The sequence below is a fragment of the Stomoxys calcitrans genome, chromosome 1 (assembly GCF_963082655.1).
Source record: "Stomoxys calcitrans chromosome 1, idStoCalc2.1, whole genome shotgun sequence".
NCBI lineage: Eukaryota > Metazoa > Arthropoda > Insecta > Diptera > Muscidae > Stomoxys > Stomoxys calcitrans.
In genome coordinates, this window is record NC_081552.1 from 50,285,418 (window position 1) to 50,299,219 (window position 13,802).

The 13,802-nt window shown below is 35.8% G+C and overlaps 1 protein-coding gene across 4 annotated transcripts in view; it reads left to right on the plus strand.

Annotated features, from left to right (window-relative positions):
• The window catches only part of LOC106091817 (teneurin-m), a 497,726-nt gene that overhangs the window by 222,661 nt on the left and 261,263 nt on the right, over nucleotides 1–13,802 (plus strand). Inside the window, exon 1 of one of the 4 annotated variants that reach the window (XM_059360134.1) lies at nucleotides 830–924. The exons of the other annotated variants lie outside the window; for them this stretch is intronic. Within the exon in view, the coding sequence (XP_059216117.1) occupies nucleotides 909–924 (16 nt within the window). The 5' untranslated portion in view covers nucleotides 830–908. Of the gene's footprint in view, nucleotides 1–829; nucleotides 925–13,802 lie in introns of those variants that run through there. 4 annotated transcript variants of the gene reach the window in all.

A 13,802-nucleotide genomic window follows, 5' to 3' on the forward strand; every position in this document is an offset into this window, starting at 1 on the left:
ATTCGGCCCAGCCGAACTTGTCACGTTTTTAATTATATTGTGATAATATTTCAAATCGGAAAAAAATTTAACTCTTAGAACTTTTTTCTGTAGAATTTTACCAGCTTTGGTAAATTATCTTCTTGACTAACCTTTTAAACCCCCTTCCCCACTCTTTTCTCATATGATGTTTTTATAACTCCAAACATGTTAATTTGATTATTTGATTGGCTTTTGCATAACAAATTAAACATCTCAATTTCTTATCTCTATGTTTCCCTTTTTTTTTTCTTTTGCATGAAAGATTTATAATTCCATTATTGTATTGCCGGTATGTGCTTATGATCTTAAGGTATATTCTATAATATTGTCGTAAATAATTGTCATTGACTTTATTGACACTTGATTTGACATTTGTGTGCCCAGCCGCTTGAGAGTACAGATAGAGGATTTTTCTATTTAAAGCAGAAACGATTTATTGCTGACAAAATGAATACTGCAATGAGTTTACATAAATCTTGGAATTGTTTCAAGGCTAATTTTGTGTTGTGTTTTTTGCTTTGATACACAAATGATGATAAGCCATAGCTGAGCTAAGCTACGCTATTAAAGCTTATGCTGAAATAAGAACCGACAAAAGATTTTGAAAAATTAGTCATAGGTTTAGAATTGCAATTAGTTATTTATAATGATTTGTATTAAAATGTTTTTTTTTTTTTTTATGGCGTAGTAAATAAAATTTCTTTTAGGAGGGGATGTTAGCTTGTTATTTCGATAAGAATTCCCTTGAGTTTGCTTTGATATTAGAATTTATTATAGGCAGCAATTAGTTGTCAAACTAATTTCTCAAATATAAGTATTGCAAAACGAAATCTCCTTCTTGCTGAAGTTCAAGAGCAAAAGTTAAAAATCTTTTCAAAACAAACATCATGCGCCCTAAAAAAGGTAAACATTTTCAATAATAATGGCGCTTTTTATACAAAAACCACTAAGGAAAGTCTAAAGTTGGGCGGAGCCGACTATATTATACCATACACTATATTATACCATACTCTACAATTATAAATTCCGACAATAGATATGTATTTATGAGAGCTATATCTAAATGTGAACCGACTTTTTTCGAGCAGATGAAGTTTCTACGGCCATTTAATTGCAAATCGGGCGATACATATATATGGAAGCTATATCTAAATCTGAACCGATTTTAATGAAATCTTGCATATATGTTAAGATCAGTAACAAAACAATTTGTGCCAAATATTGTACAGATCGGTTGAAAATAGTAGTAACTATGGCCATTTAAGTGCAAATCGGGCGATACATATACATGGGAGCTATATCTAAATCTGAAGTGATGTTAATGAAATCTCGCAGATATGTTAAGGTCAGTAACAAAACAATCCGTGCCAAATTTTGTGCAGATCATTTGAAAATTGTAGTTACTACGGCCATTTAAGTGCAAATCGGGTGATACATATATATGGGAGCTATATCTAAGTCTGAACCGATTTGGATGAAATCTTGCATATAAGTTAAGATCAGTAACAAAACAATTTGTGCCAAATATTGTACAGATCGGTTGAAAATAGTAGTAACTATGGCCATTTTAGTGCAAATCGGGCGATACATATATATGGGAACTACATCTAAATCTGAAGCGATATTGATGACATATATGTTAAGATCAGTAACAAACCAATCCGTGCCAAATTGTGTGCAGATTGGTTGGAAATTGTGGTTACTACGGCCATTTAAGTGGAAATCGGGCGATACATATATATGGGAGCTATATCTAAATCTGAACCGATTTGGATGAAATCTTGCATATATGTTAAGATCAGTAATAAAACAATCTGTGCCAAATATTGTACAGATCGGTTAAAAATTTTAGTTACTACGGCCATTTAAGTTCAAAACGGGCGATACATATATATGGGAACTACATCTAAATCTGAAGCGATATTGATGACATCTTGCATATATGTTAAGATCAGTAACAAAACAATTCGTGCCAAATTGTGTGCAGATTGGTTGGAAATTGTGGTTACTACGGCCATTTAAGTGGAAATCGGGCGATGCATATATATGGGAGCTATATCTAAGTCTGAACCGATTTGGGATGAAATCTTGCATATATGTTAAGATCAGTAACAAAACAATCTGTGCCGAATATTGTACAGATCGGTTAAAAATTGTAGTTACTACGGCCATTTAAGTTCGACACGGGCGATATGGTCTATGTCTAAATCTAAACCAATTTTTACCAGAATCATTAGCGTCCTTGAGCCAAAGAGGTGACATGTGCAAAATTTCGTAACGATCGGACAACAAATACGACCTGTACCTTGATTACAATAATACATGGACTTACAGACGGACATGGCTAAATCGAATCAGAATGGGATTCTGAGCCGATCGGTATACTCACCAAAGGGTCTAGCTCTTCTCCTTCTTAGCGTTGCAAATAAAAGCACAAACTTATAATACCCTGTACCACAGTGGTGGTGTAGTGTATAAAAAAGGCCTAATTTCCCTCTTTATTTTACACAAAGGGAATTTTTGGTTGTGCGTAAATGTGGAAAAATAAACCAAAAACGAAAACATTTATTGGGTTGCCCAAAAAGTAATTGCGGATTTTTCATATAGTCGGCGTTGGCAAATTTTTTCACAGCTTGTGACTCTGTAATTGCACTCTTTCTTCTGTCAGTTATCAGCTGTTACTTTTAGCTTGCTTTAGAAAAAAGTGTAAAAAAAGTATATTTGATTAATGTTCATTCTAAGTTTTATTAAAAATGCATTTACTTTCTTTTAAAAAATCCGCAATTACTTTTTGGGCAACCCAATAATTCCTCTGCTCTCCCGAGGTCTATTTCTGTATGCAGAAAAGCTTTTGTAGGCCGCATTAAGAAAAACGTGAGGCCACATAATTTTTTTCGTTTCTTTTTGAGGAATTATTGAAGAGAACAAGCAAAAATATAGGAAAACATTATTGTGTTTGATAAATGTCAAATAAAAACATAACACCAAAGAAAACAAAATCTTCTCTAAGAAACAATGGCATGGAGGCCAGCAGCAGCAACAGCATCAGCAGTCAAATGACCAGGAAAGAAAACACAGCCACCACCACCAACAACCATACCATCATCCACAAATACAAGTTTTTTGGTGTTTATCTCTATTTTCTGTTATTGTCACAGTTGCTGTTGAATGTTGTGTTTTCATTCCTACCAAATGCTATGTTTGGTATGTTTGGTATTATACATATGTATGCTCTTGCCATACATTTCCTCACACCAACAAAACAACAATACAAATCCAAAGAAATTTTTTGGACATTGGAAATATTGTTTTGGTGTTGCTGCTACTTCAGTCCATTGACAAAATTTCCAATAAATGTTTATTTACCACAAAAGCATTGTTTCCGATTCCTAATGGAAAATGTCTCCAAAAAAAAAAAAAACATCAAGCAGTGGTGAATACATTTTGCCTTACAAAAAAATAGAAAAAAACACTTACAAAAATATTTAAACAGCTGCTTTGGTATCTTTGGCGCAATTTTTGTATTTCAACACTTGTGAAAACAAAACATTATTTATAGCGAAATGAACACCCCTTCCCAAAAATATTATCGGCCTAACATCTTATGCCTGCACTAATCCCTAATAATTTTCAAACTTTTTTTACATGTTAGCTCTATAAATCCAGTTCTAGTTTTAGTCTCCCCAAAACTAACCTTAACTTTTCCTTTTTTCATTAAAGCTTACGAGTCTTAGGCTTTTTAAAAGTAAGAGCTCGTATATAGTATAGCTTTAAATAGGTGACAGGTAATCTCGGTTTAATGGCAGATTATTTTGGTAGTCAAAACTTGAGGAAATAAATAACCGTTTTAGGGAAATTTTCACAATTTCTTTTGAGGAAAAATACAAATTACCAGATTAAGTGACACATATCTGTCTCATTATAGATTCAATAATCCTAAACCGCTTAACTATGTAACTCAACAATCTTATTAGCTTTAGTAAGTTATTACTTGTGTATTTCATTTCCCTTTGGGAATTAAGTTAACCATTCGTTGTGGCAGCTTGTGGAAGAAATGTGTCATGTTAATTTTTGTTAAACATTTTTAAAGTAAAAAATTTCAAAAAATTACAAAAAAAAGTCTTTGAAATATGCAATGCCCTTTTATACCCTCCACCAAAATATTAGGGTGGAGTGGATGAGTAATTTCGTTATTGCGTTTGTGACACATCGAAATATTGATCTGAGACCCTAAAATGTAAATATATTCTTGAACGTCTTGACTTTCTAAGTCGATTTAGTGGTGTCCGTGCGTACGTCTGTCTATCTCTATCTGTTTCTTGAAAATTTGCATGAATACTTGCTATTGTTGTTGTTGTAGCCACATTGCATGTGGAGGTAGCGATACTCATCACACTCCTGGGTGTGAGGTGAGGAAGCTCGTTCCGGTCCAAAGGACCGATCGCCGCGGCAACAGGGTGGCCATTGGTTATTTAAAGGCGCCAATAACTCGCCTTGTCATATCGAGCATCATAGGCACTCAGTATTTAAGCAAGAGCCGGTGTCGCCCGACCTCTCACTGAGACTCTCCGCTCGAAGTGGAGGGTATAAAATATTGGGCCGGGCCGAACTTGGCACGCTTTTACTCGTTAAATTTAATTTCCTTTTTACTAATGAATTAATTCTTATTTTACTTCACAGATGACTGCCAACATTTTTTTTTTTTTGAAAAATTCTCTTCTTAAATTTATCATATCAACCCAAAGAATCTGAATATTTAAAGACAATTATATTTGCCAGGCTAATTTGCGTCTTTAACTAAAGTACACTGTTGTCTTGACCCAAAGTCATTTGCCCAACATTCAATGATATTTTGACTTTCGTTTTAGATTTTTGTCCTTAATTAAAAGACGCAAAGTTAAGGATCTATTAACCTATCATTTAAAATAAAAAATCTTTAATATAAAAGAAAATATCTTTTACCAAAAGAAAAGTTTCCTCTAAAATTTGGAAAAACAGTTATCTTTAAATTTAGTTTCCTTATCTTTGGCTTGAGTTTTTAGAAGTAGGATTAAATGTTTTCGGTGTATTCATCTGTTTATCTCCCTGTGCGTCTGTCTGTCCATTCGTCTGCAATTCCGTCTGTCCATCTTTCTGTCAGCTCGTCCGGTTTTCTGTCTCTCTTTTGGTCTGCTTGTATTTCCGTCTGTCTGCCGGTCTGTGTATCCATCTGCTTACCTTTCTATCCGTCGGTCCTTATATTTTTCTGTCTTTGTATGTTTGTATGTCTGTCCGGCTATCTGTCTGTCAGTCAGTGTGTCTGTCTGTACGCTTGTCAGCCCATCCGTATTTCTGTTTGTCATCTGTCAGTCGTTCTATCCATCCGTTCATGTGTCATTCTATGTGTTTGTGTTCCTGTCTGTCTATCCGTTTGTTCGTCTGCTGCCCCACCGTCTTTCTGTCCATCTTTCCGTCTCGTCCGTCTCGTCCGTCTTTCTGTCAGCTCGTCCTTCCTTCGTCTGTCTTGTTGTCTGTCTGCCGGTACGTCTATCTGCCTAACCGCGTGTATGTTTATCTACGCGTGTGTCAGTTTATATATCCGTCTGTCCTTATTTTTTTCTGTCTCTTTGCGTATTTATATATATGTTCGTCTGTCTGTCCAGCTATTTGTCTGTCAGTCAGTTTGTGTTGTCTGGCCAGTTCATCCGTCTTTCTGTCTACCATCTGTCACTTGTTCTATCCATCTGCTCATCCGTCAGCATATGTGTCTGTGCTTCTGTCTGTCTATCCATCTGTTCGTCTGCTATTCTGTCTGTCCGTCCGTCTTTCTGTCTGTCCATCCGTCTTTGAGTCAGCCCGCTCTTTTTTCTGTCTGGCCGTCAGTATTTGAATATATCTGCCGGTCCGTATGTTTTTCCGTCTTTCTGTCTGTCCGTAAGTCTCCATGTTCATCCTTCAGTCTGTCTGTCCATCTTTCAGTTCGTCTATCTATAGGTCGGTCTGTCTGTACGGGTGCCTGCCCGTCTGTCCCGCTATCTGTGCGTCTTTCGATTCCTCAGATTTCCTGTCTGTCCGACTGTCTTTCTGTCTGTCCGCCTGTCTTTCTATCTGTCCATCTGCCACTTCTTCTTTCATCAGTCCATCTGTCAGTTAATTTGCCTGCCATTTCGCCTGCCCATTCATCTCTTCGTCTGTCTGTCCGTATTTTTGTCTTTCCGTCCGTCCTTTCCCTTCTTCCATCCGTCTATATCTCCATCTATTTGTCAGATATTCTTGTGATCAGGGTACAATTGCCACGAAATATTCCCCTTGCCTCTTTTTAACCTAAGAATAATCGCTTCTAAGATTGGAAGAAATTGATTCAGATTAAGATATATGTTACGTCCGATAAGCGGTTAATGACTTCAGTAGTCATAATTTTGGTACATTTATTATAAAATGTTACTCTCATTCTTTTTGTGTATTAGTATGCGTGATACATTTAAATACAGATCAAATCAGATTTAGTAGGTGCACTTTGTGTTGTAAGGTATTACATTATTAATTGTTTTCTTAAAATTGTGACATTACTTAATTTTCTATTTAACTTAAAAACTAAAGCAAAATTTATTTGTTTGTTTAACATTTTTTTATTCCAAAATTAATCTCAAATAGTCCAATTTCAAAAGTGTCTGCAATTGGAAACTTTTAACTTTATAATGGAAAAATCATTCACCACAAACTCTGCTCTCTCCCTACTTCTACAGCCCTCTCGCTCTCCAGCTTTGCTTGTCTGCCTTGCTGTTTGCCAATAGAAACTTTGTAAAATTTGTATGTTTAAAAGTCATTAATCATAGGATTTGTAGTTTCGTTCTGCTCTTGGGTTTTTCCTCTTCTTTTTCTTCTGCTCGTTTTGTGTTTTTTTTTTTTCAATTTTTGAAACTCTGACTGGGAGAAATGTGTCTAAGTGCGTCATGGGGGTATGGGTGTACATTCAAAAACTCTGTAACCTCAAATCAATAAAGTACTTAATTTACCACTCTGGACACATTACCTCGGAATATTAAGTAGATTTTATGTTTCCAGCAAGCTGGCAAGTACAGAACATACCTTGATTTCATCATGGTATATCTTCAGCTCCCTAACTCCCCCTACAAAGCTACAAATAAAACAACCATTTCCATGAAGTTTAGGTTTTAGAATGAAATTCTCCTATCCAAAAAAAACAGGCAATACCATGAAATAACAAAAGACCTGAAGGTTTTTTATTTTTTTTTTGTATGTATGTGTGAGTGAGTGTGTGTGTATGCTAAGAACTGATAAGTTAAATTTAACGATATGTAAATGAAGCTCAAAATAACACTGACAAACCAGATAGACAGACGAACAAGAACCCCTTGGCAAATGTACAAAAACTATATTCGATTTGTTGCTGAAAAACCATAAAAGTTTCTTTGCTACTGCGAGAGCTGCAAAACACAGAACTCATTCACTCATACATGGATTCAAATAGGAGTACAAAAACAATCTCCAATGAGTCTCAAAACTGGAAACGGAAATTTAAAGGAAAAACTTTAAAATGCAACACTTCACAAAACCAAAGAGCTTAACATATAGCATAGTTGCCTTTGAAAAAGTGAATTAAGCAGGGTTGCCAAAACCAAAAAAATAAATAAATAAATAAATACATTTTTTTCATATTTTTGTTTTATGGAAAATTTTGTAAAAAGCTTGTCAAAACTTAATTTTTATCGAAAATAGGAAAAAATTTTGTTTTTACAGCAAGTATTATGGAAATTTAGTTTGTCTTAAAAATTAAAAAATGCAATGCATTAGTAAATGTCGAAAAAAAATTTGAATATATTTTTTTTGAAAATTTTGTCAAAATGTTGTGAATTTTTTGTTTAGAAAGTTTTTAATTTTTTTTTTTTGAGAATTTTGAAAAGGTTTTCTTCGTAGAAATTTTTATTTGGTTTTTTTTATTAAAAATTTTGTCAAAATTTTATTTCTAAAGAAATTTTGTCCCCTCCTTATGCTGGGGAGACATATGAGTTACTATACCATTTACAAAAATAATATGCCAGCCATGTAAAAACTTCTCCCCAAAGAGGTGTCGCTCTGCGGCATGCCTTTCGGACTCGGCTTTAATTGAACTTAATTTGAATTTATATAAAAATTTTGTCAACATTAAATTTTCAGAAAAATTTTTATCAAAACTTTAGTTCCATAAAAATTTTTTCTTTCGTTTGATTTTTTTGAAATGGAAAAATTTGTTAAAATGTAGTTTATTTGCTAATTCCTGTTTTTAGCCTTTCAAACTTTTTATTCTGATTGAAATCTAACTAGGTAACCCTGGAATTTTTGCTAGTAGGGAAGGGATGGCCCCCGCTGTTTCTCATTCTCGTTTTGCCTCGTGGTGTCCTACCCTCCTTTTCTCGAAACAATCGAAAAAATAACATGTCAGTTAGTTTTTCAACAATGATTAATAATGGCTGGCCCTTAACTTTTCACTCCTTTTTTTCTGGCTTAAAAAGTTGGGATGGTAAACGGGCTAGGGTGTAAAGGTTTTTTGTTTTTCCTTGGCAATTCATTTGTTCCGTCTTCTTCTTTGTCAATGACTATTTTTTCTCTACCGCTCTGTTTAGCCAAACAAAAGTTTAGTAGCAGGAGGTGATGGTCAACAACCAACTACCATCGACTACCATTATTCCCTTAAGGCCATCATCAGTGAAAGATTGAGTGCAGATAGGACATTTATCTTTTCGTATGACCCTGATTGTATGGCTCCATAGATTTTTTAAACTTATGCAGTTTTTGCTATGTATGCTACCTTTCGCAGTTGATGGCAATGAAATTGTTTTTGGTTAACTTAAATCTATATCCTTCATGAAATGAATTGCTTTATTACAACCATTTCACCCAAAGGTTTTTGGTTTGGTGTGTTGTGTTAACAGTTTAGAAGTTTTTTAAAAGCTTCAATAAAAGCAAAACAATTGCTTACTTTTATACTTTTGACTGATCACAAAAATAATAGAGTTAAACACACACACGCACACACTAAATATAAAAAAAAAAAACTTTCAAAATCCTTTAAATTCGTTAATTTGTTAAAGATTAGACTTATGTCTGCTCTGCGCCAAATAGTAGAGAGTCTATATGAATGTGAACCTGTCTGCAATTTATGCAAATTGGGTTACAAATCCTTGGGTGGAAAAGCCAGAAAGAGGAACAGGAAAGAATTTAGTTTCACTGCCTACTGATAAATGACTCGACAGGGTAAAATTATGCTAGGGCAGAAAAAAAGAAAAAGAAGGGAAAAACTTAAACAAAACCATAGTTTTGGTGAGTACAAAGGGAGGCCTGTTTAAATATCGGATTGAGAGAGATACCCTGATCAGAGAGTTACCATAGCTAGAGAGGAGAACATTTGAAAGTCTTTGTGATTGAGTGCCCATGGAAAAATTGCAATAAAAACAATTTTCCGAAAATTTCTGCAAAAAGAAATATTTTATAAAATAAAAAAATCCATGGAAATAAAATTGTGACAAACATTTATTTAAGAATAAATTTTTAACAAAATGTTTTTTTGCATTTTTTAAAAAAACTATATAAAATTAATATATTGACAAAATTGTCTATTGAAATAAAATGTTGACCGAACTTTCTATAAAAATAAAGCAAGGATAAAATTTTCTACAAAAATAAAACATTGATAATAAAATGTTTTACAAAATTTTCTACATGAAAATTAACAAAATTTTGATCTTGGACAGGTAACTTAGTTGGAAGTGTCATATTCCGGAGCGTACTGAGAAGGCTCACAGAAGTTGGACACTTTGTAGACGGGCCGTGGGCTCGAAATGGGGCCTGAATCCGAGGATAGTCCACTGGCTCTACAGAAGCTTGATTAGACCAATACTTACTTACCCCTCAGTAGTTTGGTATGGAGTCAAAGTGCAACTTTAGGACCATACAACAAGTTCAGTGAACATGTTGAGAAGGGAGCAGCTCATACAATCGAGGCGACGATAGAAAACCTAGAAGGAAGGACAAAGGTTTCCGATCATATACCTGAGACGACACTGGAGGTCGAGTGCGAGGCACTGCTGCCAGCGGCACAGTCTTGGACTGATGGAACCCTAGTGGTACTACGGCGAGGACGTCGAGTGTGAACATCTTTACGGACAGTAAAATAACCGTAAGGGCAATAAAAACCAGGAGGGAAAGGCAGTCAGCCATAAGACTCACTTAGACATTTTCGTCCATTGCGAGGCCTCTGGAACAGAAGAAGTCCTACCGTTGAACCATACAAATCGCTTTAAAAAGCCCAACAACTTGTGAATGTCCACATCCGCTAAATCAGACAGGTTCTGAAAGAAATGAGAACTTTAAGTAGAATTCCTTTTGGCCGCCAGTGCGGGACACACACTCAATACACAGACGTCCTCGCAGCTTTTGCAAAAGTCGTCTGTCAGCATGTTTTCCGATCAGACAGTGAATTGCCATGACGGACATAATGACTGAGTGACAGCAAAGCCATAGACCTCTTCAAGTCTAGATTTGGCCACATAATTTTGGAGAAATAACACTTTGATAAAGATTTTGGCAGAATGTTCTTTAAAAAATGTTTGATAAAACTTTTCCTTGGAAATGTCCTTTTGTCAAATTTTCAATAAAAATAAATTTTGACAAAATTTTCCTAAAAAATAAAAATAAGTAAATTTTTTGGCAAAATTTTATTCCAGAAAAATGTTTGCCTGAATTGTGACAAAATATCTATAGGAATGTATTATATACTTAAATATTCTAAAAATTGTCTTCTGGAAACATATATCCAAATATTTAAAAATCTTTTGACTTTCTATCTAACTCAGTGGGTAAATTTGTTTTTTTTTGTCTAAAATATTTATAATGCCTACAATGCCAAAGTCAAATTTGCAAATATTTCTACTGAAATGTAAATATAACTTTTCTATTATCCAAGTAATTTATTTATTTTATTTTTTCACACAACTCAGGGTGTAATTTAAGGTAGCAACAATTTAACGCCTACTATATCCAAGCAGATATACACGAACCTTATGAGGGGGAGGGGGGTGGGGGAGTGAATTAATGTTTGGCATGCCATGAGCCATATCTCAGCCATCCCAAATAAAAATCTTTCAAAGCCTTCGATTCTCAAATCTACAGCAGGCATGTAAAAATGAAAACTAAATACGGCCAAAGAAGGAAAACAGGAATACATAATAATAAACTTGCTTGTCACGCTATTTAAAAGGCTAACCGAAGGAGCAAAACAAAAAACCGAAACTGTTAACATGTATAGGAAAGAGAGCGCAATGTAAAAGGCCTCTTCTGTTGACATGCCAGCAAGGTTGTTAACAACGCCATGATTTTTAATGGTTCATTATGTCAAAACATGTTTTTCTTGGGGCTCGACAAAGACAAAATTTTTCCCATTTAGGGTTTTTTTTTAAAGGAACAAAACTTAACCTCATAAAAATACTTAAAGTACAAAAAAGTTAAAAAAAAGATTTTTGTAAAGCTTTAAGATTAATAATTTTGCTGGGTGCTATTATTAACTGTCATTTGATGAAGCATACATTCCCTGATGGATGTGTCATTTTAAAAATATCACAAGTAATTTTCCATATGAAGACAATACCAATAGACATACTCTTGAGGCTGCTTGCTGCTGCTGGTGTTGAGTTGGTAGCTTACGAGTTGTCTAACATTAATTCTTGTGTGCCGCTCGTGTAATCGTCTTTTGCAAAATTGATGTTAATGAATTAACTCACATGACAGACAATTAAGGTGTGTTCCCCAATGTTTTCTAGCTATTCTAGCAAGACTCTAAGCTACGAATAATCAAGTGTGTTTTTTTGTTTCGTACTGCATTCTTGTCTTTTACAAATGATGAAGTGTGATGAACTTTAATGTGTACCAATATGGATATGGGTGGCAAAAAGTCAACATTTTGGGGACAAGTACTCTAATATATCATTAGAACTTGAACAAAAAAAAAAATGTTGGTCATTTTTATTCCCAAGAAAAAAGATTTTTTGAGGGTAAAACAAAGATGTGGCTAGATTACCTTGAATTGATAAAACTCCTCAGAATGTCATTTGTTGAATTGAAACATCGTCATCATAAATCTTTCTCATAAATAATTTGTTGAGTTTAATTGCCGAAGACATTACATTTTGGGGTCAGCGAATAAATTTCTTAATGCCGACAAACATCATTAATGTTAATGAGGAGTATAGCCATACAAATGTTGTACTTTGGGGCTTAAGAATGTAGCAAGAAATATGGGTTAAGTGTTAAGGAAGCTATAATAACATCGAAAGTAGTTTTATCTAAAAAAAGAAAAAGAACAAAAGTAGATATGCAAAATTTTACTTTTCATTTCAGAAATTATGCTCCCGAAAATTATGCTCCGTATAGGTCACCATATAAACTGATTAAGCTGTTTCAATTCTTGGCTATTATCTCAGTCTGTCTGTCTGTCTGTCTGACTGTCTGTCTGACTGTCTGTCTGACTGTCTGTCTGTCTGTCTGTCTGACTGTCTGTCTGAATGTCTGTCTGACTGTCTGTCTGAATGTCTGTCTGACTGTCTGTCTGACTGTCTGCCTGACTGTGTGTCTGACTGTATGTCTGACTGTGTGTCTGTCTGACTGTCTGTCTAACTGTCTGTCTGACTGTCTGTCTGACTGTCTGTCTGACTGTCTGTCTGACTGTCTGTCTGACTGTCTGTCTGACTGTCTGTCTGACTGTCTGTCTGACTGTCTGTCTGACTGTCTGTCTGACTGTCTGTCTGACTGTCTGTCTGACTGTCTGTCTGACTGTCTGACTGTCTGCCTGACAGTGTGTCTGATTGTGTATCTGTCTGTCTGACTCTCTGTCTGACTGCCTGTCTGACTGTCTGCCTGACAGTGTGTCTGATTGTGTATCTGTCTGTCTGACTCTCTGTCTGACTGTCTGTCTGACTGTTTGTGTGACTGCCTGTCTGACTGTCTGTCTGTCTGACTGTCTGTCTGACTGTCTGTCTGACTGTCTGTCTGACTGTCTGTCTGACTGTCTGTCTGACTGTCTGTCTGTCTGACTGTCTGTCTGACTGTCTGTCTGACTGTCTGTCTGACTGTCTGTCTGACTGTCTGTCTGACTGTCTGTCTGACTGTCTGTCTGACTGTCTGTCTGACTGTCTGTCTGACTGTCTGTCTGACTGTCTGTCTGACTGTCTGTCTGACTGTCTGTCTGACTGTCTGTCTGACTGTCTGTCTGACTGTCTGTCTGACTGTCTGTCTGACTGTCTGACTGTCTGACTGTCTGACTGTCTGTCTGACTGTCTGTCTGACTGACTGTCTGACTGTCTGTCTGACTGTCTGCCTGACTGTCCGTCTGACTGTATGTCTGACTGTCTGTCTGACTGTCTGTCTGACTGTCTGTCTGACTGTCTGTCTGACTGTCTGTCTGTTTGTCTGACTGTTTGTCTGACTGTCTGTCTGACTGTCTGTCTGACTGTCTGTCTGACTGTCTGTCTGACTGTCTGTCTGACTGTCTGTCTGACTGTCTGTCTGACTGTCTGTCTGACTGTCTGTCTGACTGTCTGTCTGACTGTCTGTCTGACTGTCTGTCTGACTGTCTGTCTGACTGTCTGTCTGACTGTCTGTCTGACTGTCTGTCTGACTGTCTGTCTGACTGTCTGTCTGACTGTCTGTCTGACTGTCTGTCTGACTGTCTGTCTGACTGTCTGTCTGACTGTCTGTCTGACTGTCTGTCTGACTGTCTGTCTGACTGTCTGTCTGACTGTCTGTCTGAC